This window comes from Haliaeetus albicilla, chromosome 26, assembly GCF_947461875.1.
Source record: "Haliaeetus albicilla chromosome 26, bHalAlb1.1, whole genome shotgun sequence".
Classification (NCBI taxonomy): domain Eukaryota; kingdom Metazoa; phylum Chordata; class Aves; order Accipitriformes; family Accipitridae; genus Haliaeetus; species Haliaeetus albicilla.
Genome location: NC_091508.1, coordinates 20,703,641 through 20,730,774, shown reverse-complemented (window position 1 = coordinate 20,730,774; position 27,134 = coordinate 20,703,641). Strand labels below are relative to the sequence as shown.

The window sequence follows — 27,134 nt, the reverse complement described above, 5'->3', positions numbered from 1 at the left end:
CCCTTTCTCATATAATTACGGATATAACACACGTAGCTAAATTAATATTTCTGGCTTTAATTCAAATCAGTTAAGTATTTTTAAACAAATTATACTTTAATTCCAGCTAAAATGTACTGGTTTAATTCAGCTAAAATCAATTCTTGCTTCTTTTCATCACACCTGACCTGAATTTTGCTGAAGAGAACCTAAGTGAGACATTTTGTAGTTCTACTGAAAATTAAAATTACAAACACTGCCAACCAGATAAACAAGATCATAATATCAGTGTCATAAGAAGATACCCATACATGAACAATCTACTTGCAATCCCCCTAATAATCATTTAAGAAGAGGCTCCATATCATAAGGTATTATTAAAAAGTATGGTAAGGAAGAAGGACAGAGGAGCATATTTTTCCTCAGCCTGTTTTTTTCTTCCCTCCCCTCTGATGGATGAACTTGACATAGTTATTCTATATTCACAAGTCTTGAACATCATTATATCCAGTGCTCTGTACAACTAACTGCCAGCAGTGAGCTCACCACACAGGCTGCCTCCAGCTACAATCAACGGATTTCTGTGCACGACCACTGCAATATGAAATCGGATAACAAGATATACATGTCAAACATCTACATCTTCCAGCTCTCTGAACAAAGGCTTGAAAGCCTTGCCCACCTCAGTTGTTATGTGTGCACTTACAACTCTTTGTCCCTCAGAGTTTCCAATCAAGGTTTTGCAGAGTTTCAATAAAGAACAGAGCAAAATTTGTTTTTAAACATTTCCTCCTTCCAAGAGAGAAAGACATTTATTGCTAATACTAATTGCCAATTGTTGTGGTTTAACCCCAGCCAGCAACTAATACCAATAGAAACGACAGAGTAGAGGACAGAAAAGTTTGATCCGTCAAGCAATGTACCTCTCCTGCGAGATGGGAAATCCCATTTTGAAAGATGGAAAACTGAGACAGATGCCGGGTGGATATCCCTCCCCAGCATCTATGCAGCGCTATGGGCAGAAACTAAAAGTACAGTTTGACATTCTATCTCATTAAATGCAACTGCACATCACCACTGAAAGGAAAAGTCGTTTTTCTGCCATCTTCCTGTTACTCTGCAGCTACATGAGTTGGTTCAGTGCCCTAACCAAACAGAAAATCACCCCCCTAAATAATAATTTCCCATTGAATCAACTTGCTGATCTTTGTAAGATTGCGTGATGACTGGATCTGCTGCAAGGGGAACACGCGGCCAGGAGACAGTGGCCTGGGGAAAGCAAGACTCTTCCTCTTAGTTTAAAAGTAATGTTTTCATCATGAGCAGTTTTTGTTGTGTGCCAGAATGTTTAAGCCTGGGATAGAAGTATCTTAGTCTTTATTGTAAACAAATAATAATTAAAAAGTAAACAGAAGAGTCTAGAACTAACAGAAAGCGTCTTCTGGTATAAAAGCTGTAGTGACGGCATTTTCTTTCTCTTTTTTTTCTTTGAGTTTATTGACATGAAGAGTAATGCTAATGTAATTGCACTGAAATTCATGCACGTGAAAATCTCACTAGGGCAAAGTCAGAATAAATGGTCTGTTTGGAAACAAAATGTTAATGCCATGGAGTAGCAGTATCTGTCTTCGATCTGAAGAATATCAAGACACCATAAGCCACAATGCAACTTAACTGTCACCCTCGCTCAGAGTCTTTGCTGAAAGGATACGAACAGAACTATCTGCTTGTAACCCTGAGGTGTACACTGATGCACCACAACATCATGTCTGCCAGGCAATGGCCAAATGAGTCAATAATATGTATTCAGACTGTGAGAACAGTAAAATGAAAGAAAGCATCCTTCTATCCATTAATCAACCTGATCTTCCGCTGCAGAAACAATGCCTTCCGATTGTCGGCATTTACCAAACATTCTTCAAATGCTAACCATCTGCAGCTGTAATACAATGCTTTGATTACAAACGTCAAAAAGATAGAGCATAAAATTAACTTCTCCTTATTTAGTAGGTTTAGAGAAATGTGGCTTCACGCTACACTAATTCAGTGCCCTCAGTATGAAAACTCCCCATTATGATGTCTCGTCAAATTAGAGCCAACGATACAACGATGTCATCTCTATCCTCTCACAACACTATATTTTGTAATTAAGCAGGACAGTGAAACAATGGCCTTGCTTATAGAGAAAAGGTCAGGAATGCAAAACATATTTTTGCAAGCTAATTGTAAGATGCATGAAGCCAATTATCCCAGTAGCGCTGCATATGCCTAAGCAGGAAGGATTTTATAATTTTGCTACATGACTCCAAGTCGAGTCAAAGCACAGGCTATATACCCTGTGGGGCACTGTGCTGTTTGTTTGGACTGTTAGGAAACCGGGAAGCGGAGAAACGTGAAGAAGGCTATTAAAATAATTCCAGCCTCTTAGCCCTTCCCTTGACATTCTACTATGGCTTGAAAAATTTCTAGGAATTTATATAGTCTTTTACTGAGAGATATTAGACATGACCTCCCTGTTCAATTAGGAAGTTAATTTGAATATGTAGGATAAGGGGAAGTGTTTATCTATTTCTTTGAGAATGTCAAGTACGTTTACCTCAGGTAGCCTCAGATACAAATCACAGATTCACATGCATGTGCAAAAGCCTCAACAAAAAAAAAAAAAAAAAAAAGTGTGTGTATTAAAAAAACCAATTTAACAGAAGAAATAGTTGAGACCTTGCTGTTGCCTTGGGAGAAGCTGAAAGGTACCACATTATTTTCAGTCCATCTCTGCCCGTCTTGGGGTTATTAAATGGCTTTAGCCATGAGGAGCAGCATATTGCTGAATGGGGCTCTATAACAAATATTTCTATATGCACGGGACGGTGCAATTGATCTGCAACCGTCCAGATTTACCAGGAACTCTACTTCCCTTAGTCAAGAAAATTTAATGCAAAGAATATTGACCAGGGAAGGGCTTTGGCTTTGCCAAGCCTCTGCTGTCACTGTGGGGCTGCGGTGCTCAGGAGGACTGAAATCACCAATTCCACAGCTAGTTTTAAATGTACTCCTGCTCTAACTGCCCCTGTCGTCAGCCATTAACTGCAGCATCAGACTGACTCCAAAGGGGAATAAATGCCACTCCTAACACAATGGAAACCTGAACCACCTGCATAAGGGAACTGTACATTACAAAGCAGAGTATTTGTCTTTCTTCCATATAAAGGATTTTTGTTCGTTTGTTTCAATGCCTCCCAAAAAAACCCTGCAAAATTCCCTCTTTCCATTAAGAGCATTATCCTTCTAAAAATATTAGAATACCAGTTTCTAAATTTCCTAATACCATGAGAAGAAGATGAGGAACATAACAGTTTCTGGGGAGAACCAGCAATTTCCTCCCGCATCTCTCCTTCAAAGCCGTTCTCTCTGATTTTACTCTAACCTCCTAACACAGCCATTAATTAGAGATCAGTAATTAACTTTCTGGTTCAAGAAATACTTTGCAAAGGAACCCCATTAAAAGGCTGATTTGCATATTCCAGGACAAAGTAGCCTTGATATAAATGCAGGTACTATATGAGGCCAGTCTCAATCCTGAGACAGTCTTTGAATCTTCAAGCTCCCTACGTCTGTTCCCTGACTGCAGGGGGGACGGGGAACAGACATGACCCCCTGCATGGGAAAGCAGACCTTGTTACCTGCTGGATGCTCCTGTTCCTGACTTTGCAAGATGTTTTATTTTGCATTTCGGTTATTGTTCACAGTGCTGAATGGTTTCCCTATACAAACTCAGCAGTGTTTTCTCAAAATATTTTCATTATGATGAAAACCAGAGGCCCCTGCACTGTACTTAACATGCTGTTAGTGCCACCCTTCACTGTGCACCTACTATTGTAAGTCTTCCTACTTAGAAGGCTTCACTGGCTAATGCTATTTAAGTAAGGAGGCAGAAGAGAAAGCAAGCTCTCCAGCACTTGTTCACACAGATCCAAAAGCCCTTCATGCGTTCTGGGGTCTGCCAGTGCCCTAGTTCTGCAGGATGAGTCATTCCTCGTTCCAAAGGAAACAGTGACTTCTTCATCCTTTGTAATGCAGCACTCACCATATTCTCATCAAACTTAACCAATCTCATCGTGCCTAAAAATATTTGGCGTATCAAGTTGGTTGGGAATAAACAAAGGATAATTAGATTTAAAAAGAACTCACAAACTAAGTTTACTGTAAGAGTACAGACATTCGTGAGTTACCGACGCTTTCCTACTGCATCAAAATAAGCCTTACGAACATTTGAAAACACGTACAGCAGGCTGCATTAGCACTAGATTAGGATTTAAGTCCACTGCAGTACATGACTTGTACACTTCCTCTTCCCTCTGTGGGTTATAAGCAAAAAATTTTGATGGGATTAAAAAAAAAAAAAAGTAGTTTAAAGAGGAAGTAGCAGTAGAGCAACTCGTTGCTGTTATTAATGCACGGCTGTACCCCTTCCAAGGCTGAGGCTCATTTAACAATCAACCATATGCTCAGACTTTTTTAGTGCCAAGAAAAAGCTTAAATAGAATGTTATCTTCTGGAATTATGAAAAAAAACCTTGCAAAATAATCACAAATGTTAGTAATTGAGAGACCTTAGCATTAAATGAATTCTAGGTGCACTGAGGAAAAGTGTCCCTAGGAATGATCACCTTGGCAATTACATCAGAATACAGAGTTACACAGAGTACCCATTTTCCACCAAATCAAGACAGTCTGAAGGTATTTGTCCCATGAAGTGACACTGTGTCCCTGCCCTCTCAGTGCTAGTGTAAAATCACAGCAGCCTTTGGCAGTTTCAGAGGAGATGGGACCAAGTTCATGTATTTAGATTTAAAAAAAACAACCCAATGCCCATATAAATGTACTTTCTAAATTCCTGACAAACTGTCAGAAATTATTTTTAAAAGATTACTGTAACAAAGTGACAGCAGTGACTGAAAAGGTCACTACAACAAGAAAACAATCAGAAATGCACTAACGACAATAATTAACAACTGCAGCAGAATAACCTTCTCTCAGTTCTCTGGCTCTACTCCCTGTGCCCAAAGCCCAACCCAGAAACTTTCTCCAGCACAAATTTTGTAGAAGAAATGTGGGTCCAATTAAGAAAAATCCATCTGCCAAATGCTTGATTTGTGGCTGATTCCAGAGAGGCCACTACAAAGACAAACATTCAGCGCTCCATGATAAAAACTTTGTTAGCTGCTGTAATAAATCAGGATGCAGGAGACATTGTTAGCAAAAAGACACTTTAACGGAACCCTTTTTAGCTCTAACAAGCAATCTGACCAGCCAACAAATTGAAAGGAGCACTCGTTCCACAATCCTCCTTTAAATCTCACGTTTATATAAACTGATTGTGCCAGATTAATGCACCTTTCATACAGAATACTAGTTATACTTGGTCTGATTTTGCTTCTGTTATTCACAATCAATAATTTTATTACTGTTACTGTAACAGGACTCCTGGAAAAAAATCAGTATGCAAAAGACTGGCAAAATTTGGCCAACTACATCAATGTGAACCCCACAGTAATTTACTGAAGTTAGTGCAAACCCCTTATTCCACCTTTTTTCAAACAAAAGGTGCCTTCTCAGTCAACGTAAAATCCAATACCATGAGAAACAACCATGGTTTTCCTACAAACATAAGCTCTGCTTGACTATAATCAGTGTATTTTTCTAACACACCACTTCGAGCAATTCCTCAGATGTTCTCTACAGAGGAAAAAATGGTTGGCCAAGGTTTTGCTAAACCAGAATTCTGTAAGTTTTCATAGTTGCTCCAAACATACACACACACACCATGGCAGAACTGCAAACAGCTGCCTGGCAAGGGACATGGGTCCCTGGAAGACGGCACATCAACTCGACAAAGACCCCCCCCATTTCAGAGCTGTCAGCCCCTCCCGGGGACGCAGTAACCGCGCTTTATACCAGCAGCTCTGCAAGACTCCACTGGAAACCTGGCTGTTCTCTTTGTGCCACTGCAAGGTACGAAAACCAGACTCTACTGACACAAAATTAAGAAGGTGATTCTGAACTGATGCCAGTGAGACATTCTGTGACTTTTCCAGTGTTTACTGTTACTACCCTGTTTTCCTTTGTTATAGAACTCACACTGTACACATTTCTCACTGTTGTGGGAGGTAGTAATTTTCCATTTTAAATTTACATGATGTATTTAAATGCATGCATTAATCCAACACAGGATAAAAAGCATAGCTATGTTTGTTGATATTCTCTTCTCTGCTCTACATACACACCACATCCACCTAGTTAGCTGTCTGTACATGTATGTGCACATTTCATATATTCATACACATCTGCTGTACATAGCAGGATAAACAGGACATGCAAGAAAAGGAAAAATAAAGGAACTAAGAGGCATGACACAGTCCCAGTTCAGATACACAGAAGCCAAGTAACAGAATCATTTATGATCTACTATAGCTCAATTTCAACCTGGAGTGTTTTGAATGCATTTATTGCACTATTCATTTTCGCTATGGCATCTCCCGCAAAAATTCTACAAAGCTCCAGAACAGAATGCTGTTATAATGGTTACTTCCATGAGCAAAGGAGCGGTTCGCCAACAGTCAGCTTGGATACAAGATGGAGTCAAGAATCAAATATTTAAGAGGCAAATATTCCAATACCAGATGCTTCTCTGAAACAGTTCTTGGATTTCAAGAAAGACAAGGAAGCATGGCAGAAAATGTACGAGAGCAATCTAAAGGACTCAAGCCCTTTCATAGACAGAAGTGAGTGCATTATGCATTTTAGCAGACATGGATGGGAATGTTCAGAAGATAAAATTATCTTCTGTAACCAAAACCTTGATGCATGACTGAGAAGCCCAGCTGCTGCTTTTCTTTCACCTCTCCGAGAGCAACAGTACCTAAGGCCAAGATCTTCTGCAGGATACTTGCTTACATTATAGATCTGACGCTACTATGAAAGCTAGGGGACTAAAAGCTTGCTGTCAAAAGCTAGTGTCAGGCAGTTTTCTCCAGATCAGGCCATGCTTATGTATCATAGATGAAGTGTATTTATAAGTGATACCTGCCTAACGGAAGCCTTTCATTTTCAGTTTCTAAATACTCATATAAGCAAATCCTTGCGTTTTATTCAAGGCTACCAAATGCTACCTCTCCTCTAACCCACCCTTTAAGCTCTACACTGAAAATGCACTACAGCCATTCACTGAATCTCTTTAAAGAAAAGTTGCAGTAAATCTGGCTCTATCTATCTGAAAGGACACTGCCCAGCAAGCTCCAGGGCTCTTGCACTGGGAGGGCAGGGAAATGACAAGGCTTAATTTGGGAAAATTACTTTGGCTGCAGGGCTGGCCGAAAAGTTAATTCCCATGTCCTATACTGCCAATTCCCAGAAAGAAACAAAACTCATCTAGATAGAAGGAAAACATTGTCTAATTTGCCTGTTCTTTGGGTGAAAACTGTAGGCAGATTCCCAGCTGCCCAGCTACACTCGCTTGTCTTCCATATGGAACACAGTGCCCTACTTCGAGCATTTGTGAAAACTGCAGCACAGGAATCAAATCTACTCTGCCCTCCCAGATAGTAACCCCTGAAATATTACTCTGCACTGACTGGCACAATCCTTTTACTTGCAGAAGCCAGAAGGAAAAAGCTTAGGAGGCTGTAATAGGTCAGGTAAGGAAAAATCCAGATTGACAACTGTCATTTGTGGGTTTCAGAAATTCACTGCCCCTCCAATGAAGGAGTATGTATAGCTAAAACGAAGTAAAAGTTGTCATTGCTTTTAAAAGTGAAGCATATATTCAATGGATTCTAAAGTACCATTTTGGTATTTTAAAATGCCACTGCTACAAAATGGTTACATCAGTGTATGTCCAATTTGGCTTATTTTTCAGACATAGACTTTTCTTGGCACTTCAATACTTCTGTGTCATTCCCCAAAATGATTCACGTAAGGTTGAAAGATCTTCCTTTTGGAAGCAAACCACTAGTTTGTTTGTGTGGTTGGTAACGAAGTCTGTCTTACCCAACCATGACCTTGATCTGCATGTGAATTTACGCATAAATTTACCCAGAATGTGCGCCTGTCTCACACACACAGACATAAATCTACATATACATAAATACATACAAATCCACTAAAGAGCTACTATACTTTCTAACTGAGCTGAAGAGTAAAACCGAGGTCTCATTTCTCCTTTATTTTGCTTGCAATTTGCTCCAATACTGGCCATCCCATGTCAAATGCTTCATCTGCTCCATCTGCACGTTCCCTGCAACGCATCCCTCCTGGACTGAAAGATCCTGTCATGGCTCAGACAGAAAAAGCAGCTTCGGCCACATGCCGAGAATCCATCTCAGCATAATGACAGCAGTCAACGGCTGTGCTGAAGATGTTTGCGTGTGGAAGGGACAGGGAGGGATTTGGGGAGATTATGGTTATTGTTCTATGTTATTGTTCATACAGTGTGTAACCCAGTAATGTTCAATGTAGTCCAGTATGTGAGCATCCCTCCCCTCCCTCCCTCACCTGCACCAGTCAGCTTTGGCTGCTGCATCTATGTGCTATTTATATGCTGGTGCATCAACTTAGGATTTATTGGGGAAAAGAAAGCAGAGCAGTCAGGCTTCTCCGTACATGTTGTTTAACCTAAAAAGGGAGGGCTTGCACCGTACGCTCGCCAACACATTGAAATTACCCCTCTTGCAATTAAGCGAGTCTACTTCTATCGCAGATGTGGCCCTCGCTCTGAATAAGGCAAGCAAGATACTAACAAGACCTGCAAAAATCAATACCCTCCTTCTCCCTCCCCACCCTCCGAGAAACGTCCCCTTACCTTTCATTGTCCACGCTCCTGAAGCCAGGTAAAATGTGTCGGAAGCTGCTGTTCCTATCAAGCTTCGGTTGGCTCTTTGTCCTTTTGATGGAGCCTTTAAGCCGACGGCTGAGGAACCCCTGTGGGGTGAGACAAGAATACTAAATTACGACAAAAAAAAAAAAAAAGGGAGAAAGAGCGGGCGAGCCCTGAACCTGCTCTCTTGCACCGAGCGCGGCCGGGCAAACGGTTCTCTCCGGCTGCCTTCACGCCGTCAGCCCGGCTCCCCAGCTCGCAGCCAACATCTGCTCCCAGCGCTCGCCGAGGCCAGGGCGCTGCGTCGGCGCGAGACTCCCCGAAGCCTCCGTTACCCTGGCAACCATCAGCTCACATAAAAATACTGTCTGAAAGACAAGACTAGCACATCGCGACTCCTGACGGGAGGAGAGGCCGCCACGCGGGGCTCCGGCTGGCCCGGCGAGATGCCGCCCGCTCGGCGGCGACCGGGGGACACCCAGAACTCCATTACCTGGTCGAACCCCCCCAGATCCGCAGCCACGGCTGGTAGAATTGGATTCAGGCGTTTGAGCAGCATGTAAAAATACCCTGTAAAGCACGCCTAAAGGCAGCACGTGGACTTGGCGGCTATAGGCACCACCTGTACAGAAGGAAGAGACCCTGGCGCTCAACGTACAGCGCCTTCTTCTCCGCTGTGCCTCCTCCCGCATGGAACATAAGTCACAGCTCCCGTAGTGCTCCACAGCGAAGCCAACACTAAACGTTTTAATAGCAAAGCTTCTAATGTCTTATTTGCTTATTGTTAGGAGTTAATGTTCTACATAATCTGAACATTACATTTAATCTCTTGGCTAAATAAGGCAATAAAAGTATAATACTACTGTGGTGTCCAGCATTTACAGCGTCTGAGAATAGTCTTAGTGGGTCAAGCGCATCAGCCGGAGAAAGTGGGGTAGCATTTTAAGGAGAAACCAGGATTTGGGGGTGAAGCCTGAAGAAGTGTTCCTTTTACACACTGTCATACTGAAGAAATAAATTAGCTAGATATAAACAGCTTGGCAAATCCCTGCACAACCTGAGGTTCTGCACACGCCGCTTCCCTTCTCCATCCCCAGGAAAGGGGGTAGGATGTCCACTGGGTCAAGCACCGATTTTGACATGCCTAAGGAAAGAAATGTGAGAGGAACGGGTATCTTTCCACTGGGTACACCACCAGCATCCCAGACGTACTCACAGAGCACTCTTCCACTCCAGGCACGAATCGCAGTGGTTTCTCCAGTCGACCTTAAGGAATGGATATAGGTCAGGTAGCCTTTAGCAGCTCCCTTTTATAAATTAATACCCTTTATATGTCTTGCAGGAAGATAATCACAGTCTAACGTATACCTAGCCTGTCATTTGTTCATGCTATTTAAACACTCCTTCCCCACCTAGGATATTCATGGGTCACATTATGTCCTTCTCAGGTTGCAAAATTTCCTCAGGCAGTCTGTGTGGCTCTTGTTATGGAAGTGACTTTCCTGTTTGTGAGTGCATCAAGAATTTGAAACATCTAGATAACCAAAGGTGTTTCACATTTATTAAGTGCCACTTCACTTATAAATGAGGTATGTAACATGCATTCATGTGAACTGAGTATTTCTCCGGGAGCTATTTGCATGATTGAAATAGCGTGATGTATGTAACACAGGCCATCAGGATACACACTTTGCCATCTTACACAAAGCGAACGCATAAGACAACAAAGGCCTTTTCAAAAGTGTTTTGTCCGTGAGAAATACCTTTAGAGAATTTTCGTAGTATAGAGAAACATGACTATGAAACAGCAACTTTGAGGATTTGCATTATCTAGAACATTGCTAAGATATTTCCCTCGACACTCAGACCTTAGCCAGCCTCATACTCATGATATCAACATGGTATCAGTCTCATACTCATCATATCAACTCTTCATGCTCTTGTTCTTCTGACTAGATCAGGTCTCTGTTGCCTGCTATGGAGACTAGCCAATATTTGCTGTGAAGGAGAAGATAAAAAATATGCAACTGGCCAATCACGCAATATTTCCCTAAATGCCACTGGTGAGCAGTTTTTGCCCAGAAGCAAGAGACTGGACTTCCTTTATCACTGCTAGCCTAGCCACAAATACATCATCATATTATCAAGCCACTTCTTCGAATCCAGTAATAGTTTTGAACTCTGGACAGGGAATTGATATGGAAAAAAACAAATACTTTCTGCGGCAAATGATCACAGCTTGCTTTCGCTACCTTGTATTTCACATCTCGACAACTGTTAGATGATTCATGCAGGATTTGGAAATTAGAATTTAGGGTTGCAGTAAGACATTACTTTCCTTCTGTTTCCCATTGTTTTTACATTCATTGCTACAAGAAGGAGATCACACTGTGCCATTTTCAGTTTTCATTGCTAGCTTCCTTGGGAGAATGATATGTCAGAGATTTTAATGTTGATAAATTATGCTGCTATAGCAATACTTTGCACCTCCATAGTGCATGCCAGAGATCAGAAAGTCTAATGTGTGAATTACCACCTTCTGTAATTTTTAGATGGGGTAAGAAAAAAAGACAGAGGAGCTGGTCTCCACAAATACAAGAGAGAGAGGATCCAACCTGGGGTGTGACCGCCGTGCTTTCCTGGTGAGATCATAAGAACATCATCCATTTCTTCTTCATTTATGACTTTAAACAACATTTGATTCTGATCTCCAGACAAATGAGGCTAATCCTACCCTATGCACATTGCCTACTCCTCTAGCCTAGCTGCATTCTTGTGAGTTCTAGTAATTAAAGTACTGCCCTTTATACTACGTGTTCTTTTTAAGTTTATATTGAGAGCTGTCTAGGGTAGAATTGTGTCTTCCTATGTGTGGGCAGCATTTACCACCAGTAAATATATTTTAGAAAAGATTAAACTACTAACTTAGGCAGGTTTCATTCAGAAGAAGTTAACAGACTGTACGCAATGACAATAAACAGAAATCGGCAGAGCCCAAGAGATGCCACAACTGTGAGATGCCACCACCTGTGGTGCCGAGGGTCCTTCCTTGAGCCTGAACTCAGCCCAGCGCAGAGACAGCCCGTCCACACGGGCAGGGGCACTCTCGGAGCAGTCAGCCAGGACGCAGCGTGGCCGCGCTGCTCGCAGTGCACAGCGCAACGTTCCTTCACCGTGCCGCATTGCAAGGTGTAGACGTGTTAGCTTATTCAGAACTAGTGCAAAATCTGCACAAATGAGAATAATGCTTCTGCTTCATTTAGTATGGATTTGTCTTTGTTTAGCCCAAATGACTTTTCAAATTCTGCTGGGATACAATGAAGCAAAACTTAGGCTAATATCAACTTCCTTTTAGGCTGTGCACATAAAAGAGATCATGAAATACCCTTTTAAATGTAAGCAGACCTACTAACCACATAATTAAAACCTTGCACAGCCTAACTTCTTCTGAGCAAGAGGAGATATTTTAGGGTCACTGGAGTACAGACAACCATTCTGGTCAAGAATATAGTACCATGCAAACCTGCACAGTTGTACGGAAATTCACCATCCCTCAAAGCTCACAGCAGCGCGTGGCACAGAACTCAAGTAGCTTAGCAAGAGAAAGACATACAGAGCTTGCACTGTGCAGTGATTTAACTTTTTTAAGAGCAAGGGCCTTTCTTTTCTTGTTTTGTTTCTGCAGTTCTGACTCTGTCATCCTCAAGTCTGGAATACAATTGCTCCAACCAGAAGAGCTGACTGAAGTTATAATAAGACACAAAGAACGAAGGCAGAAAAAACCAAAACAAATCCTTTTGAGGAATGGCTTAATCACAACTGCTGTTACTTAAACTAAAACAGGATGGGCACAATTCAAAACAGGACAATTAAGTCTGCTGTGATTTGAGCTGTTTTTTCTTACATATTTGGACAAACCCAAAATCTGATGCCATCATCTTGCTGCAGATGGAAGAAGGTGGGACTCTCATTCTAATTTTTCCTGCTTCTCAATTTGGCATTTCTAATTACTCTAGACCTGGAAATAATCTTATATTATATTATAATATTTAAATATTTTTAATATTATAATACTTTTAAAGCATATGTGCAAAACCCATCAGAACCATATGCCTTTGAGATGCAGGAACTACATACTTTCACACACCTTGGGCCAACGATAAGAAGACTGAAAGAAGAGAGAAAAAGGGAGGGGTGCAAAACTGAGTAGAGTATTAAAGACAGCAAAATCTTGAGCTCCTATTTTAATAAACATAAAGTAATGGTGCAAGTCTCGTATCTGGAACTGACTCCCACATCATTAATGTTCATCCTCAGTGAACCCACACGATAAAAGTTTTAAAGGTAAAAAGTCAGCACCATGGAAACACAATATATATACAATTTAAAAATAATAAATCAATAAATCAAGCTGGATGCATCATGAGCAGCTTTCTTTGGAAGAGTCCTGGCAGCTTTCAGTATTTTCTAAGCAGAACAAGCAAGGAAAACAGGGAGAGGGGCTGGCCAAACACACACAGGGCAAAGTGTGAGGGTTTGAACCGTGGGCACAGGCAGAGTGTTGGTCTAACAGGAACACTGAAGAAGCAGACAGAAGTCCTGGTTTATGCTCTTATGCAAAGACCACACAGAATAAACATTATAAAGACATATCACAGGAACTAGTGAACAGATGGGGTTATTTTTATAGTTATTCCATATCTTTTTGTTTCAGTTCAAGCAAATCTCAACTACAGAGGACTTGAGAGGATGTCAGAATTTTTTTCACTACTCATAATAATGACACTGCCATAAATAAGTACTTGCCATGAGTATAAATGTGTAATGCAGTATTTCATATCGGGTGTCCATTTTTTCTAGTATATCAGGGGTGAGCTTATAGGTATAAAATTGGGAGTAAATCTTTTCTACCAGACCTGTCCTTATTCTGGGCTTTAGAATCTTAGTTTATGTTCTTATATTACATTTCTTTAACTCTGAAATCAGGTTTTTTTCTGCCCTTGCACAGCACCTATGCTGCTTTTCCACAGCACATGGAAATACTCTTTTACTGAGGCTCCACTGAATAGATAATTAGTATTTGTATTTGTGAACCAAGTAGAGCCTTGCCAATGCTAAGCATCCTATTATAGCCATAAATGTACACAAAAAAAGTGAGTTTACCCGTTTCTACAACTACCAATATTAGCCTTAGCTTTCGAAATAAAACAGAAACCTTTTTTGGGCAGCATTTGATACTGTTTGTTACCAGGTAAAGACACCTATGTGTGCATCTCTACAATTCTCTTTGTAGAACACGACTGCATTAAGCTACAACAAGAAGTGCACAGACCAAAAAAATACTGAGGGTGAGTTTAGGCATCAGATGTGTATCTTGGAGGCACAAGAACAGAAGTAATCCACCAAGTGGTCTCCTGGCATTGATACAAGAAAGGAAGGGAATTTCATGTATAGCACTGACCTTTATGGATCAAATATTTTTTATTTGTTCAGTGTATAGAGGCATGTGCCTGTAAGTTTATGTATCCTTTCAAACACTTCATATGTAATTTATTACTGTCAGCTCTTTTGATTTGAACTTGCAAGTTATAAGTTGTTTTCCTATCATCCAGTTCTTCTCCTGTCAGCTGTGATAAAGGGCTCTATTCACGAGGTGACCAAACAGACAGCCCCTACGGAGTCCTCTTCCCCAAAGAGTGCACTTCTAGCATAGGCAATGCTTGCATAGGATCTGTTTTGAACTTGGGCATATGGTAGGCAGGAGACTGTCAGCCAGAGCATCGTTTGAAGACATTCCCAAACTTACAAGAATCCTTGCTGAGTTAACCTTGAGAAGTTATATTCTTGCAAGTTTATCAACCAACAAACCCAAATTCTGTTTACATAACAAAAACCAGCTTGATCCAATCGGTAAGACTTGCCTAATATGCAAACCCAGGAAAAGGGCAAAGGGGAGCAATAGCCTACAGAATTCTGCAGAGCACAAGAGATGTGAACTTAAAAGAAAAACCAAAACAGCTTATTATCTCTGGACCTAGAAATGCACACATAGATTAACATGTATTACTCCTTCTCTTTAGAGGAGGCTGAATGCATGACTTCGTTCAAGTGGGTGAAAAGTCCCTCAGTTTCTCTTTCTCAATTTTATTTCATAAACCTCAGGACCCTTCCCAGTCATCCTGTGAGCCCCTAAAGAAACACACAGATGAGGTGAAGTAAGGAACTCTTACGTCTGAGAGTAAGAACAAGTAACATCCATCCATGAACCAACTTGCTCTGACTGATGTTACCTTAAAACATTATTCTGTAGGGATAAGGAAAGCCCCTCTGAGACAAGGTGCCTTGGAATTAAGATAAAACCCAAAAGAATGAAAAAAGAGCTGCAAAAACATTGCATGTCCAGTGATAGGTGGCAACAAAAACTCAAATCTCTCTGCTCCACGCACTGTGGTCAGACTAGTGCTCTGGCATTCAGAGTTACAGAATAAACATGGAGATACAGAACTTAAGTGCACGAGAGGGTATGTTTCTGAGCCAGGCCATAAAGCAGTCCTGGAATGTGAGAAACAGCTCATGTTGGTAAGTGCTGCTTAGCAACACTGTCCCTCTATGGCAAAAGATTAATCAAATTTGCAGTGTCATTGGAAACACTCAGTTCAGTCCATTTGAAAAATCAGAGAAGATGCACTGAAGTCCCACAGGTCACCAAAGGGACAGTGTGGGTCTGTCTAGGTCATGAAAACTGGAATTACGTCAAATGAGAGGCACTGAGGGTTAATTATGAATGTGGCAAATCTAATACATGCAAGTATCAGCGAATCACAGATAGAAGAAGCAATAGCTTCAACACATAACATCTCATGCTTTTTCCACCTCTGGCCAATAAAGGATTGCTGCTTATGCTCTATTTTTGTAAAGATTTTACCTACCTTGTTGAAAATGTCTCGGTCACAGGGTCTTCTCCCACTGCCCTGGAGAAAAAATTACACAGACTGGCAGCTCTCAGTGGCATGTATCTCTCAGGACGTTTTTCCTGATGTTCAGCTAAATGTTTCTTTGCAGAATTCACTGTGTTTCTCTTCTGCTCATTTCTACCAGGGAAAGACTCCTCTCCCAGCCTCTGAAATAGTCACGCTCAGCCAGCACACACCCTTAGTCCCTGACCAAGAGAACTACCAAAAAACTTCAGGCAAGCCAAGCCCTTACAGTAAAGTAACAGAAAACTGAGGAAGTCTCTGTCTGCACTCTCCAACTAGCGCTGATGACTTGCATGTAACGTGCACATGGAACAGGCGGGACGTTAACAGAGTGCAAATGAAGGAATGCAACTGCCAGGAAGAATCTAGAAAACTGCAATTCAACAGCCATTGTTATTCAGGGATCGCCTGATTCTTCAATTTGGATTCTTTTGTTCTCCTATTAAAACAAAACCACACTACTCTGGATTATTTGTTCACAGTTCCGTAATTATCATACTGTCAACATTTCATATCCGAACAAGACAGACAAATATTCCTTAGGAAGGTAGGAGAAGGGTAATTGAGCAATCAGGGATGAATGATGCAGAAACAGAGATACAGGTAGAATGCAAGTAACCTTGAAGAACAAAACCAGTTATTTAGCCAGAGAGAGGAGCAACTAGAAGAAAACTGCCTAGATGAAGCCAAGCAAGGACGCCACCTGGGAAAGAATTTCAATGGGGTGAAACAGTTTTCTTATTTAACTGGCAGAAGGGAGTCGACCATCCCAGAGGACAAAGCGTTCATATAGGAAACTTCTTTGTCTTTAGTGAGAACGATCCTGACAGAAGCAGAGCACGTCCTGCGCGGTGCTGGGCAGTGCCAGCTTCACAAAGGTGAACAGAAGTTAGACCAGGTAACACCTTGCAGGAGCTGTTTTCCAGCTCCTGGAACCAGGCTTGCTGTGGCCATCCCAGGACTCTGCTTCTCCTTGGAATGCAGGAAAAGAGACTCCGAGCTTTGCTTTCCTCTGTTCTCTCTCTCCTTAGAGAACTGTGCTCAAATTAGGTTCTTGAGCGTCTTTAGTCCCCTAGAACAAAGCTGTCACTGCTGAACAGAAGTCGAAACCAAGTGCTGGCAACCACCATGGCAGGTTGTAATTACAGCAGAGGGAAAACTATGTCCTGACAACCTCAGGACTAAGCAAAGTGCCTTCTGATAGTCCCTGAAGATCCCAGCAGTGTTGAAATGGAAAAAAGGATTCACACTGTACATGAAGCCTGCTTTCTAATGTAATTACAGCAGTCATTTAGAAAGCAAACAAAATGCATCACTTTATCCATATTCTGGGACTTGTTACTGCAAAGAGTAAAATCGAGTAACATAAAAAGACAGACATTTCTCCAAGTAAGGTTTTAAGAAACAAACTAATCCAGCCACAGTAAGGATCATCAAGGAAAATTTGAGGGAACATCCCAACATCTATGGCCTCTAGGAGACAGTCATTCTTACTATTATTTATGAAAAGATAAAAGTAAGGCATTTAACCTTAATGGCTAAAGCAAGCTGGTCTTATTTGGAGCTTTGGAGACTGAGTTCCATACAGCCAGGAAGGCGAGTGGAATACCAAAACCATTTAACAATATGCCAGGAGTTGTTAAGTCTCCATTTCCCTTTATCATGTAATGCAGGGAAGCCCAGAATCCTTCTGGTAGAGATGAACTATCCCTCCCCAAAGTATCTCTACCAAAACATGCTCACTCCCCCAGTTTAGGCCTAGAGAGTGATTTTTTTTCCCTAAAAACTCAAAGCTTGGATGTTTATCATAATTTGTTTTACTGCAGGTAATTGCCTGCATGTTAAACCAACTGAATCTTGACTCTGGAAAGCCAGCCAGAATGGCTGACTGTCACATATATACCCTGCTCTATTCAAATAATTTCCAAGACAGTATTTTAATGGCTTCTTTCCAATGTACACCCTTGTTCAGGCAATTCAGATCATGCATCTCTGAAAGGAAGCCTGCAGGCAGTATGTATCCGTAAAACCTTACATGTGAGCCCGGATGAGCTGTGCTAATACCTTGTTTGCATTCAAAAAATGCCCATTCTTACTTGTGCAATGGCAGATATGCCTGCAATTATTCCAGACGCAGCTTCTCAAAAGCATGGTTACTACAGACCTGGAATCCATCGTACTGCTGGGGGAAACACCCAGCTTTTCAGCAAATATCCAATGCAAGATAGAAGGCCATAGGTAGAAAAGCAATTTCTAGACTCCTAAGAAATCCCGTAACAATTTTCTATGCTTTTTTTTTTAAAGAACCATCCTCACTGGGTTAGACTCATGAGAGTTTAAGTGATTTCAAACAAAAACTCCAAATCCAGGAGATACACAGCTAAAACATTACTTTGGAAACATATCCTATGAGTTCAGAGACTTCAGTTGTTTATGATATAGTTTCAAGTATTTGACTTTCAATAAATGTAGCAAGTTTCACATTTACAGTCTCCCACGCACTGTACATGCAGGAGATTTATTTTACAATGGAGTGCAACAGATTCCAATCAGGCAAATATTTTTGAAACCTCAGATATGGAGAGAATGAGTGCCTTTTAGATTAAAAGGGATAATCCCCAGCTGGCAGAAAATTATTCACGCTCCCATAAATTTAAACTTTTACAATACTTTTTGTAGCATAATAATGACTTAAACACTCGATATCAGCTGTGAATCATTACATTCATCCTGCTTTTAAAATGTAGTTGCGATTTAACTGAAGATAAAATGAAGAATTTATAGGACATGGTAGCAATCTATATTTGGATGCTTGGTGATCCCATTCAGGCACGAAGAACAACCAAACTCTGCAAAGATTGATGGTTTCTATCAGTCAGACTTTTTATAGAAGGCATCCAAGGCAAAACACCTGCAGGTTCTCAAGACTTCAAGCCTGTGCACAAGGTGCTGGCATACAACGATACAAAGGATCCTGCTTGCTGTGATAAGTAATTCAGTACCAGGCATATGGCCATAGACATCCTGATCCACAGCCCTTTGGTGCTTTTGCCATGGTCTAAGAAGCCCAGGAGCTTTCAAGAACTGCACTTTGGAACTGCTACTGTGGGGTGGAACTTGAGCTCCAGTGGGTAAATGACCATTGGGCTCAGTACATTTATACCAGGTACATAAGCTGTGTACAAATATCCGGGCTAAACCAATCTGCCCTTTAATTTCAGGAAAAAAGGTATCTTTTCATATAACACAGATTAACTTAATTCTTTTACAATATCAGAAATGAGAATATGCCTTTTAAAAGACAGTCCATAGGAACATGCTTCAACAAGCTGACTGTGCGAGAAAGGGAGAAATGAGGGAGCACAGGTAGAGGTGGGATAGCAGGTAGGAAATACTGTCAAAATAGATTCTTTTGGCATGTCACAGAGGAAACAAGTTTGAAGGTAGCTGTGTCTAAGTGATTTGCTACACTGACTATACAGCAGATAAGCTGCAAAGCCAGGATTACTTCTCAAGAATGCTTCATGCCTATGCCAGCAGTCTAACCATTCAAATACATTGCCTCATGTTAAAACGGGTATCAAAGCTCTCCAAGATGAGCAATAAACACACAGTGGAGATGAGAAAACCATCTCCATAAATCTGTTTACATTAATGTTCTCTTTTAAAGTCCACTTTTGCTATATGATACAGAGTAAACTCTTTAATGAGTGTGTTTTACAGGTGCTTTCCCTACTTCGATTTATGGCCTTGGAGCAGCACGCGGATGTCATGTTGTATCTAGTCAGCAGGCATCTCCCTACTCACTTCCATCTGAAATCTTCAGAGCAGAGCAAATACTGGAAGAGATAACCCCATTTTCCACAATATTGATGACCAACTCTAAGTCTACAGAAAGGTATCAAGTCGCTGCTTTTTCATTGACAAATCCTGTGTGCTTTTAAGAACACATTTTCCACAAAACCAGCTGCTAGGCCAATAAATTTTAAAAAGCAGTTGGTAGATGATATGTTTAGAATAAAAAATTATTATTGTCCTTTGAATGTAGGGATTCATTGTGTAATTTTGCAGTAAGAGTTACTCATTCACATATGAAACTCATGTTTCAGGCAGATGCTCTTGGCTCCAAAGACTTTCACCACATTTCTGAAGCTTAAATTGGAACATTTGTATTCAGCAATAATTACAGCTGCAATCAAACAAAAATGTTAACTTTTGTAAAGGTACGGTGAATACCTACTATAATTCAGATAATACATCACTCTTGCATTTTTCCCTATCTACCGTTCTAGACAACTTAATTTCCAGACATTGTGTAAATACTTAAGAGGAAGCTCATTTGTCCTAACCTCAAAATTTATGAAAATTAGTATTTCACTTTGATTCACCTTCTGCTTATAGCTTTGAAAAAAAGGAGAAAAATTACAATGAAGGGATAAATGTAACACACATGTGACACTTAACAAGAGCATACCAGCCTTGCTTTCAGCAGTTTTTCTCTCCTTCATGACACACAGATCAGACAATTTTTTGATTAAGAAAGCTTAGGACTGTAACAGGCAATAGTCCTTAGAATGGGGTAGAAGGAATCTTTCTACTTGAAATTATACCACACAAAAAATCAAGAACTTTAGGTCATTTTATAAATCTGTAAGATAGTTCTCAAAATCTCAAAGTCCCCTCCTAATTAAAATAGAAACTGGAGGCTAGAAATACACACACTTCCATCTAGAGACTGGTAGTGAGGTCTCTACCTGCCCTCTCTATGCAAAATAAAAATGGAAAGGACCCAACAGTTCTTCCTTTTCAGATGAAACCACAAATATTCAATCATCAATTTAAATTGAAATGAAAAACAATGCAAGACTACTCCCTGCTATTTTTGTCCACCTTTACTCCTTTCCTTTTCCTCCTAAGTTTGTACCTTGTGTCTGATCTTTGGGTTACGGTGGTGAAGAATGTGATGTGAGGTAGCAATAAACTACACAGCTGACAATTATGTTTCCTAGGACACTCAAATTGAAAGTTTGCCAAAGATATGAAGCGAAAAGAATATCCTTCAAGAATTGGAGGCAAAAATTAAGTTCATTGCTGTTTTATCCCTCAAAATAATAAGACAGGCATTGTAAGTGGCAGATCCTATTTTGGGCTCCTGGCAGTGATTATTTCTTGCTTAATTATTAGCAGTGGATTTACTATCTTTAAAGCAGAATTTTGTCACCCAGCAGGAAATTTCAATTCTATCAGGCAGATTTAAGTCTCATTCATTTATTCCTTAACAGTTTTTGACTCACTTGCTAATTATCAAGGAAGGCTTCATTCAAAGTAGGTCTGAAGCCCAGGGGCAGGCATGGCCTGCACGCTGTCCCTTAGAGCTAGCTGCCAGACCAGTTGTGCAACTTTCTGAGTGCCTTGTTTCCTATGAAGGTATCCTCCTCTACCTCCTAATATTAGCAAAACTTGAATGACTATTTGTAAATATTCAAAACAATCTAGATTTGACAGGGAGGTACAAAACACCAAGCAAGGTATACTGATGCCTTTTTGACCCTGTTCTTCTGAAAGGTGATTGCAGTGCCCAGAATCTAATGGATACAGGGATGTGGGGGAGCATTACTTGGACATGCTGAGTTCCCATCTTGTTCCATATCACATCCCCATTTCCCAAGTACGTCTAAAGACATGGTCATCTCTGTTCTCAGCCTTAAAGTAGATAATCAACTGCTAAAATGAGCATAGAAATAAAACTAATCCTAGATTCTACCCACTCCTGCGACATCTGCATAGAACAGACGAACACAGACCTGGGCTCCACCTTTCCTTATACTCCTGCATGCCTTGGAACAGCGGGATGCAGAGGTCACTGCGCAGCTCAAGCAGAAATTCTCCTGGTCATGGCAAGGAGGCAGAGCCATGGTGCAGCCCCTCAGGACTCCCAGCCGCTCTCTGAACATGACACGAGTCAATGCAGCTCTGCACGTCGTAGCCTGGAACACACAACGTGGGCAAATCTCCCACCCGTTCCACAGAAGGCATGGGAACTGATCATTTACTACAATCAGGCCAGACTGTCACATCATGGGAAATATGGGGATATGATCTTGCAAGTGGCAGGAACGAAGGGAGGAGACAAGGGCAGGCAGAGGCAGGTTATGCTGATCACTGTGAGTCCCGTTCTGCAGAACAGTGTACATAACTACACAGAGCGATTTAGGAAATAAAGACATGATTAGTTCTGGAGCTAATTTCCTTGGTGCTTTGAAGAATGATGCAGGTGAGATATGATCCACGGTAATTATGGAGAAAGGTAAAGACATGAAAGTTGCTGGCAGAGCGCCAGGCCCAGGAATACCAGAATACCTCAAGAAAGGCATTATAGCTTGTACCATCTCTCTCTCAAATTATCCTTGATGCCTGAGCCATGACTATCACTGTTCACTAGGGAAAAAAAGAGGGTGGGGAGGACAAATACAGTCTACTCCTTATCAGAGTGCAGTGCTGAGGAAAAGTGACAGTATGGAGGAGAAAGTGAATCTTGTTTCCATGGTAACTAAAGTTTGAAAAAAGTATACAGAAATCAATGTCATCTTAACATGTATGTTTACATACAGACCCACAGTAATAAAAAGTTATTCGACTGCAAGTATCATGAGACCATGTAATCACCATGAGACCATCCGAATCAGATCTGCTGTTTCAAGTAGCTGTGCTTGGCTTGGAACAACAGTGTCACCACCTGGAGAAACATTCTCACATTAGGCAGCACCAGGTTGGGATTTGGATGGGAAGAAGCAACCTCCAAAACAACTTCCAAATGATCTAACTTGGCAGTCCTACTCAATAGAAAGTGCCATAAGCTCTTCCACGCCTGTTGAAGTCAAGACACTTCCACAGGGGTCAACAACACAGACAAGATCACTTCCAGCTGGGATGGAGCATCTCTTACATGATTTCCTGTCACAGCACCGTCAGATCTTACCAAAGTATGCAGATGACATGTGAACCATCTATCACAATGAAAGTCCGAGAAATTATGGCTCAAAATATGGCATAGTTATGGCTATTAAAGTGTTTAGTCTAAGTGAGAAAAAAATATGTCTCAGAAATTAAGTTAAAACTTGGAAGAAATTTATTGATAACCATTCAGTGTTAACTGTGGCAATGACACACATTTCTATTAATTCCACTGCAGTCAATTTAATATCTAAGTTAGTACCTAATATCCATGAGCTAAAGCGATACAAATTCTGAAAAGTAAAAAGTTCAGAGATGAAGGTCCTGATTAAATGGACACTCATGTTCTACTGGAGCTCTCTAAGAGATTCAGATAATACGTTACACTTTTTGACTTGTTTTCTGAAAGCATAGTATCAGTGCTATTGGAAGCAGGAGAACAGAATGTGTTTATTATCCTACCTTTTATATCTGCAGTACAATTCTTTATCTGTGACCCAGAAACAAATTGAAGGGACACTGTCAAGTTGTATATTTTAATGGTCGTCTTTTCTCTGGGCTACCAGCAATCTGAGATTTTTTTCAGTGCCTAGAGGTTTAAACAAATTAAAGCTTTTGTTTGTTTACTTTTCGCCTTTCATCCACTTCACAGAAATGAAACTAGTCAGATTCATTTGTCTCCCTACAGCCTATCAATTAGTACAGGGTGTTTGCACTTGGACTTCCAGGGAAGAGCTTGAAATACTACGAAATTTTTTCTTGTAGTAGTTTTGAAATGAGCAAGAGGTAGCCATTTCTGTTCAAATCATCCTTTGGAAATGGAAGACTCTAAAGAACTGATATGAATCCAAGTATGTTGCTGAAAAATCCAGTGAGAGTTTGAGATTGTTTGTCTGTCTTTGTGGGGGGGAATTCAAACAATTGCAACAGATAAAAATACAACAGAGCACCTGAGCATGTATTGAATCGTGAAACTGCCACAAAAAATGCCAAACACGTATTAGAGAGTAAAGGCCAGTCATCTGGACAGTTTTAATCATTTTCACCATTTTAAATGATGCCTTGAGTTGGTTTTGTTTCTTGTAAGATGACCAGCAGCAATACTATGCAGTCCCAAGTCTTTTATACAGATTATAAAAGATGGGAAAAGTCATATAATCTTTCTGTGCCTTAGTTTCCCCATTTATTTTAAGGCATTATGATAAATTGCAACCCCACAGCGACTGCAAGCTTGAATTCATTCAGACTGGCGGAACACTTTAACAGCCTCAGATGAAAGGTGCTACAGAAGTGCCAAGTACTATCACTGTAATTATCATTCAATATACACTGATCAAAAGAATGAAATATGAATTAGCATTTCCTATTAGGCCTACTTACAGCCTAAATTTTAAATATTCCTCCCATGGGCCCTCTCAATGAAAACATACAGGAACTGTTGGTATTTCTCATATGGCTACAACACTGCTTCTACAGGAGTGGAGGAATGGAGACGTCTAAAGAGAAGAGTCAAAAAATCATGACAACAGCACAGGTTTCTCCCACAAAATCTTGCTCAGGCTTTCCAGGAAGACGGAGCTTGGAGCTGCTGTCTCACTCTCACTCCTTCCCTGTCTCCAGTCTCTTTCCTGGCACAAGGACGTGATCTTCTGTCACAGCCCCAATGATGTTCTGCTGTCGGCCTCCTTTGGACCCTGAACAACGCTCCTCTGAAAGCCACTGGGATTCACATACCCCAGAGGAGTGGGTCCAGCTGTCCTCAAAGGATGAGAAAGTGTAAACATTTGGAATAGCTAAATGAAATCAATGGAACTGTGCTAATTTACACCAACTGCAGAGTCAGACAACTTGGTGAAATGTTTGTTTTCCCCTTTCTCAGCTGGGAACTACACAGTATTTGATTTTATTTTCCCTAGATATATAAGCTGCCCCTGTTAATCCACTGCCCGCGCCTAACATAGGAAGCAAAAATGTAAGTTTCTCCCCTAGTCTGAATATGTTTCAGTGGTAGTTGGGGCACAGCAATTTAGTGATTCACGGCCATTTCCCTCTTGGTGGAAGCTGCCATCACTGCAGATTAAATAAGAGGGTCTGACTGCGTGCTGTGTGGATCCTTACCCTTAAGGAGTTGACCAAGCTGCATTAATTCTTCTTATACAAAGCACCTAGCAGATACTAATGATACCAGGTCATCTTCCATCCCCTCCTTACTGCCACATACCAGAGCCAGCCTTGTTGCTGTCCGTACAGACCCTGTGGAACACCGGGCTTTGCTGCCCAACCATGCCAGTTTGACAGCAATCAAAAGCAGTCCAAAACCATGCTCTACCCCACAAAAACTAAAACAGGATTACTAATACTTTTAAAGAAAAGTGGCCTCGGTGTATGAATTAAGCTGTTGATGAGCCCTTATGCCTCTTCCTTTCTGTAAAACTGTCCTTTAGACAGCTGCAGGCTCTGAAAAAGAGACCTCCCTGGAACATATTCAGTTCAAAAAGGAAAAAAATCCATACCCTGCCTTGCTGAGTCCTTTTCAGTGAAGCAGGTCATAGCACCATGTCTTTTATCCTGTCATTCCTGTCTCCTGCTTGATGCACGTAATAAATCCACAGTGGTTTGGACTGCAGCTCTGTGCTGAAATCTGACAATCCCACATATCTTTAACCATGTTGTCTTCCAGTACTCCCCCAACTGGAAACTCCAAGTTTACTTAGAAAATTTTCAATATAGAAGGTCAGACTCATAGTTAAGCATATTATATTCACAATCAGTTTCATTTTCCAATTCCTGTGCTAGGTAGCACTGAGTATGGAAAAAGATTCCCTTTCTTAAAACAAAATCTTTCATGCCTTAACTAGAATTTATCCTATGTCTCATAAAGTACATGCAAAAATTGAAGAGCAAAAATACCCAGAGATTTACGTTAACAGCTAACTTTTAGAAAAGTAAGACAGAGGGCTCTAATTTTAATAACAAGCAATTTGAAATTTGACAACATGGCATGCTGGCCGAGAAAGTAAGAAAGCCAGGCACGTCTGACCTGGGAACAATGACTTGGGAGTCCAGAAAACCACTTGCTCATTTTCACATGACAGCGTCAAGTTTGAGAAGAATATTTCATTCTCTTGAAACTGAGGGAGGATTTCAGAGAAGTAATTAGGAGTAGCTTAGCTAGTGGTTAACACCAGGACTGGGAATTAGAAATTAAGAAATTCAGCTCAGTACATTTTTCCTGGCTTTGTTGCATGATCAAATTTAAGTTAGTTAACTTTTTCCTACCACAGTTTTCCCAGCTGTAGAATGAGGGTGCTAGTAAGTAGCCACCTTTGTAGAGAGCCTAGAAATCCATCAACAAAAGATGCTGTAAGAGTACAAAGTCTGCATGCTGTTGTTGTACCCGACAAAAAGAATCTGACGGCCAGGTTAGCATGCCTAATTTTTGCAAAACAGTACCAGTGAGACTAGAAATAACTGCAAATGCTCAAAATTACCTCGGGTTTTTTCCAATCCCTAAAATGCTCAGAAACCCAAAGCTTCCAAGCATGTCCTGTTACAGAAAGGGTGACTGAATTGACAGATACATTCTCAAAGTAATTTACATATTTCTTGCTGCCACTAACACTGGTTATCCAAATTCAATTGCAGTTGACAGTTTAATGATAATAGCTTTCTGTTTATATATCATGTGGTAATGTTCCTATTCTCCTCAAATTCAGTCCCCGTAAAAGGGGTACTTTAATGTATGCAGCCACAGACCAAAATGATAGTAATTTTCCCTTCTAGTTGGAATGGTTTAGTAAACAATTACATTTCAATTAAAGACGGGGTGATCATACCGAGGGAAGCACCACTCAGCTCTTCACATAATACAGGAAGATAAATTCTCCAAAGTCAAACTATTATAATATAATTTACATGACTGCTTTTGAAAAAAAAACACAAATAAAATAAAATGGAAAATAGTGTATATTATGCACAGGCAAAAACTTGGGAAAAAATCCTTCAATATATTGTCCACAGCAGCTTGAACTAGGATCCCATTATTTCAGATTATGTTCAGTGAAGAGGAATAGTAGAACGGTTACTCACTTTCATCTCTCCAGGAGTTTCCATTTACTGATATGCCATTAGTTTTTAATACTTCATTTATCAAGGATTAAAAACAGGATAGATGGAGGAATGCCATAAGAGTAGCTTATAATGTAACACTGTAAATTCAGCTGTGTACCCAACCCAAACAGGCAGACAAACTGCTGGAAAACAAGTTAACATTACAAGCAGAAGAAGAACTAAAACCTAAAAAGATTTCATATTTCTTTGTGACTACAAATGCTTCATTATTAAAGGGCCTGA

The 27,134-nt window shown here is 40.6% G+C and overlaps 1 protein-coding gene across 7 annotated transcripts in view; it reads right to left on the bottom strand.

Annotated features, from left to right (window-relative positions):
* Positions 1 to 27,134, bottom strand: part of DAB2IP (DAB2 interacting protein) — a 210,831-nt gene that overhangs the window by 111,644 nt on the left and 72,053 nt on the right. For 6 of the 7 annotated variants that reach the window (XR_011322275.1, XM_069771194.1, XM_069771197.1 and 3 more), the window contains exon 3: positions 8,836 to 8,954. Coding sequence is in view for 5 of the 7 variants with exons in the window: in XM_069771194.1 (XP_069627295.1) it covers positions 8,836 to 8,954 (119 nt within the window). In the remaining 2 variants the exon portion in view is untranslated. Of the gene's footprint in view, positions 1 to 8,835; positions 8,955 to 9,343; positions 9,363 to 27,134 lie in introns of those variants that run through there. The other variant, XM_069771199.1, reaches the window with a different exon arrangement.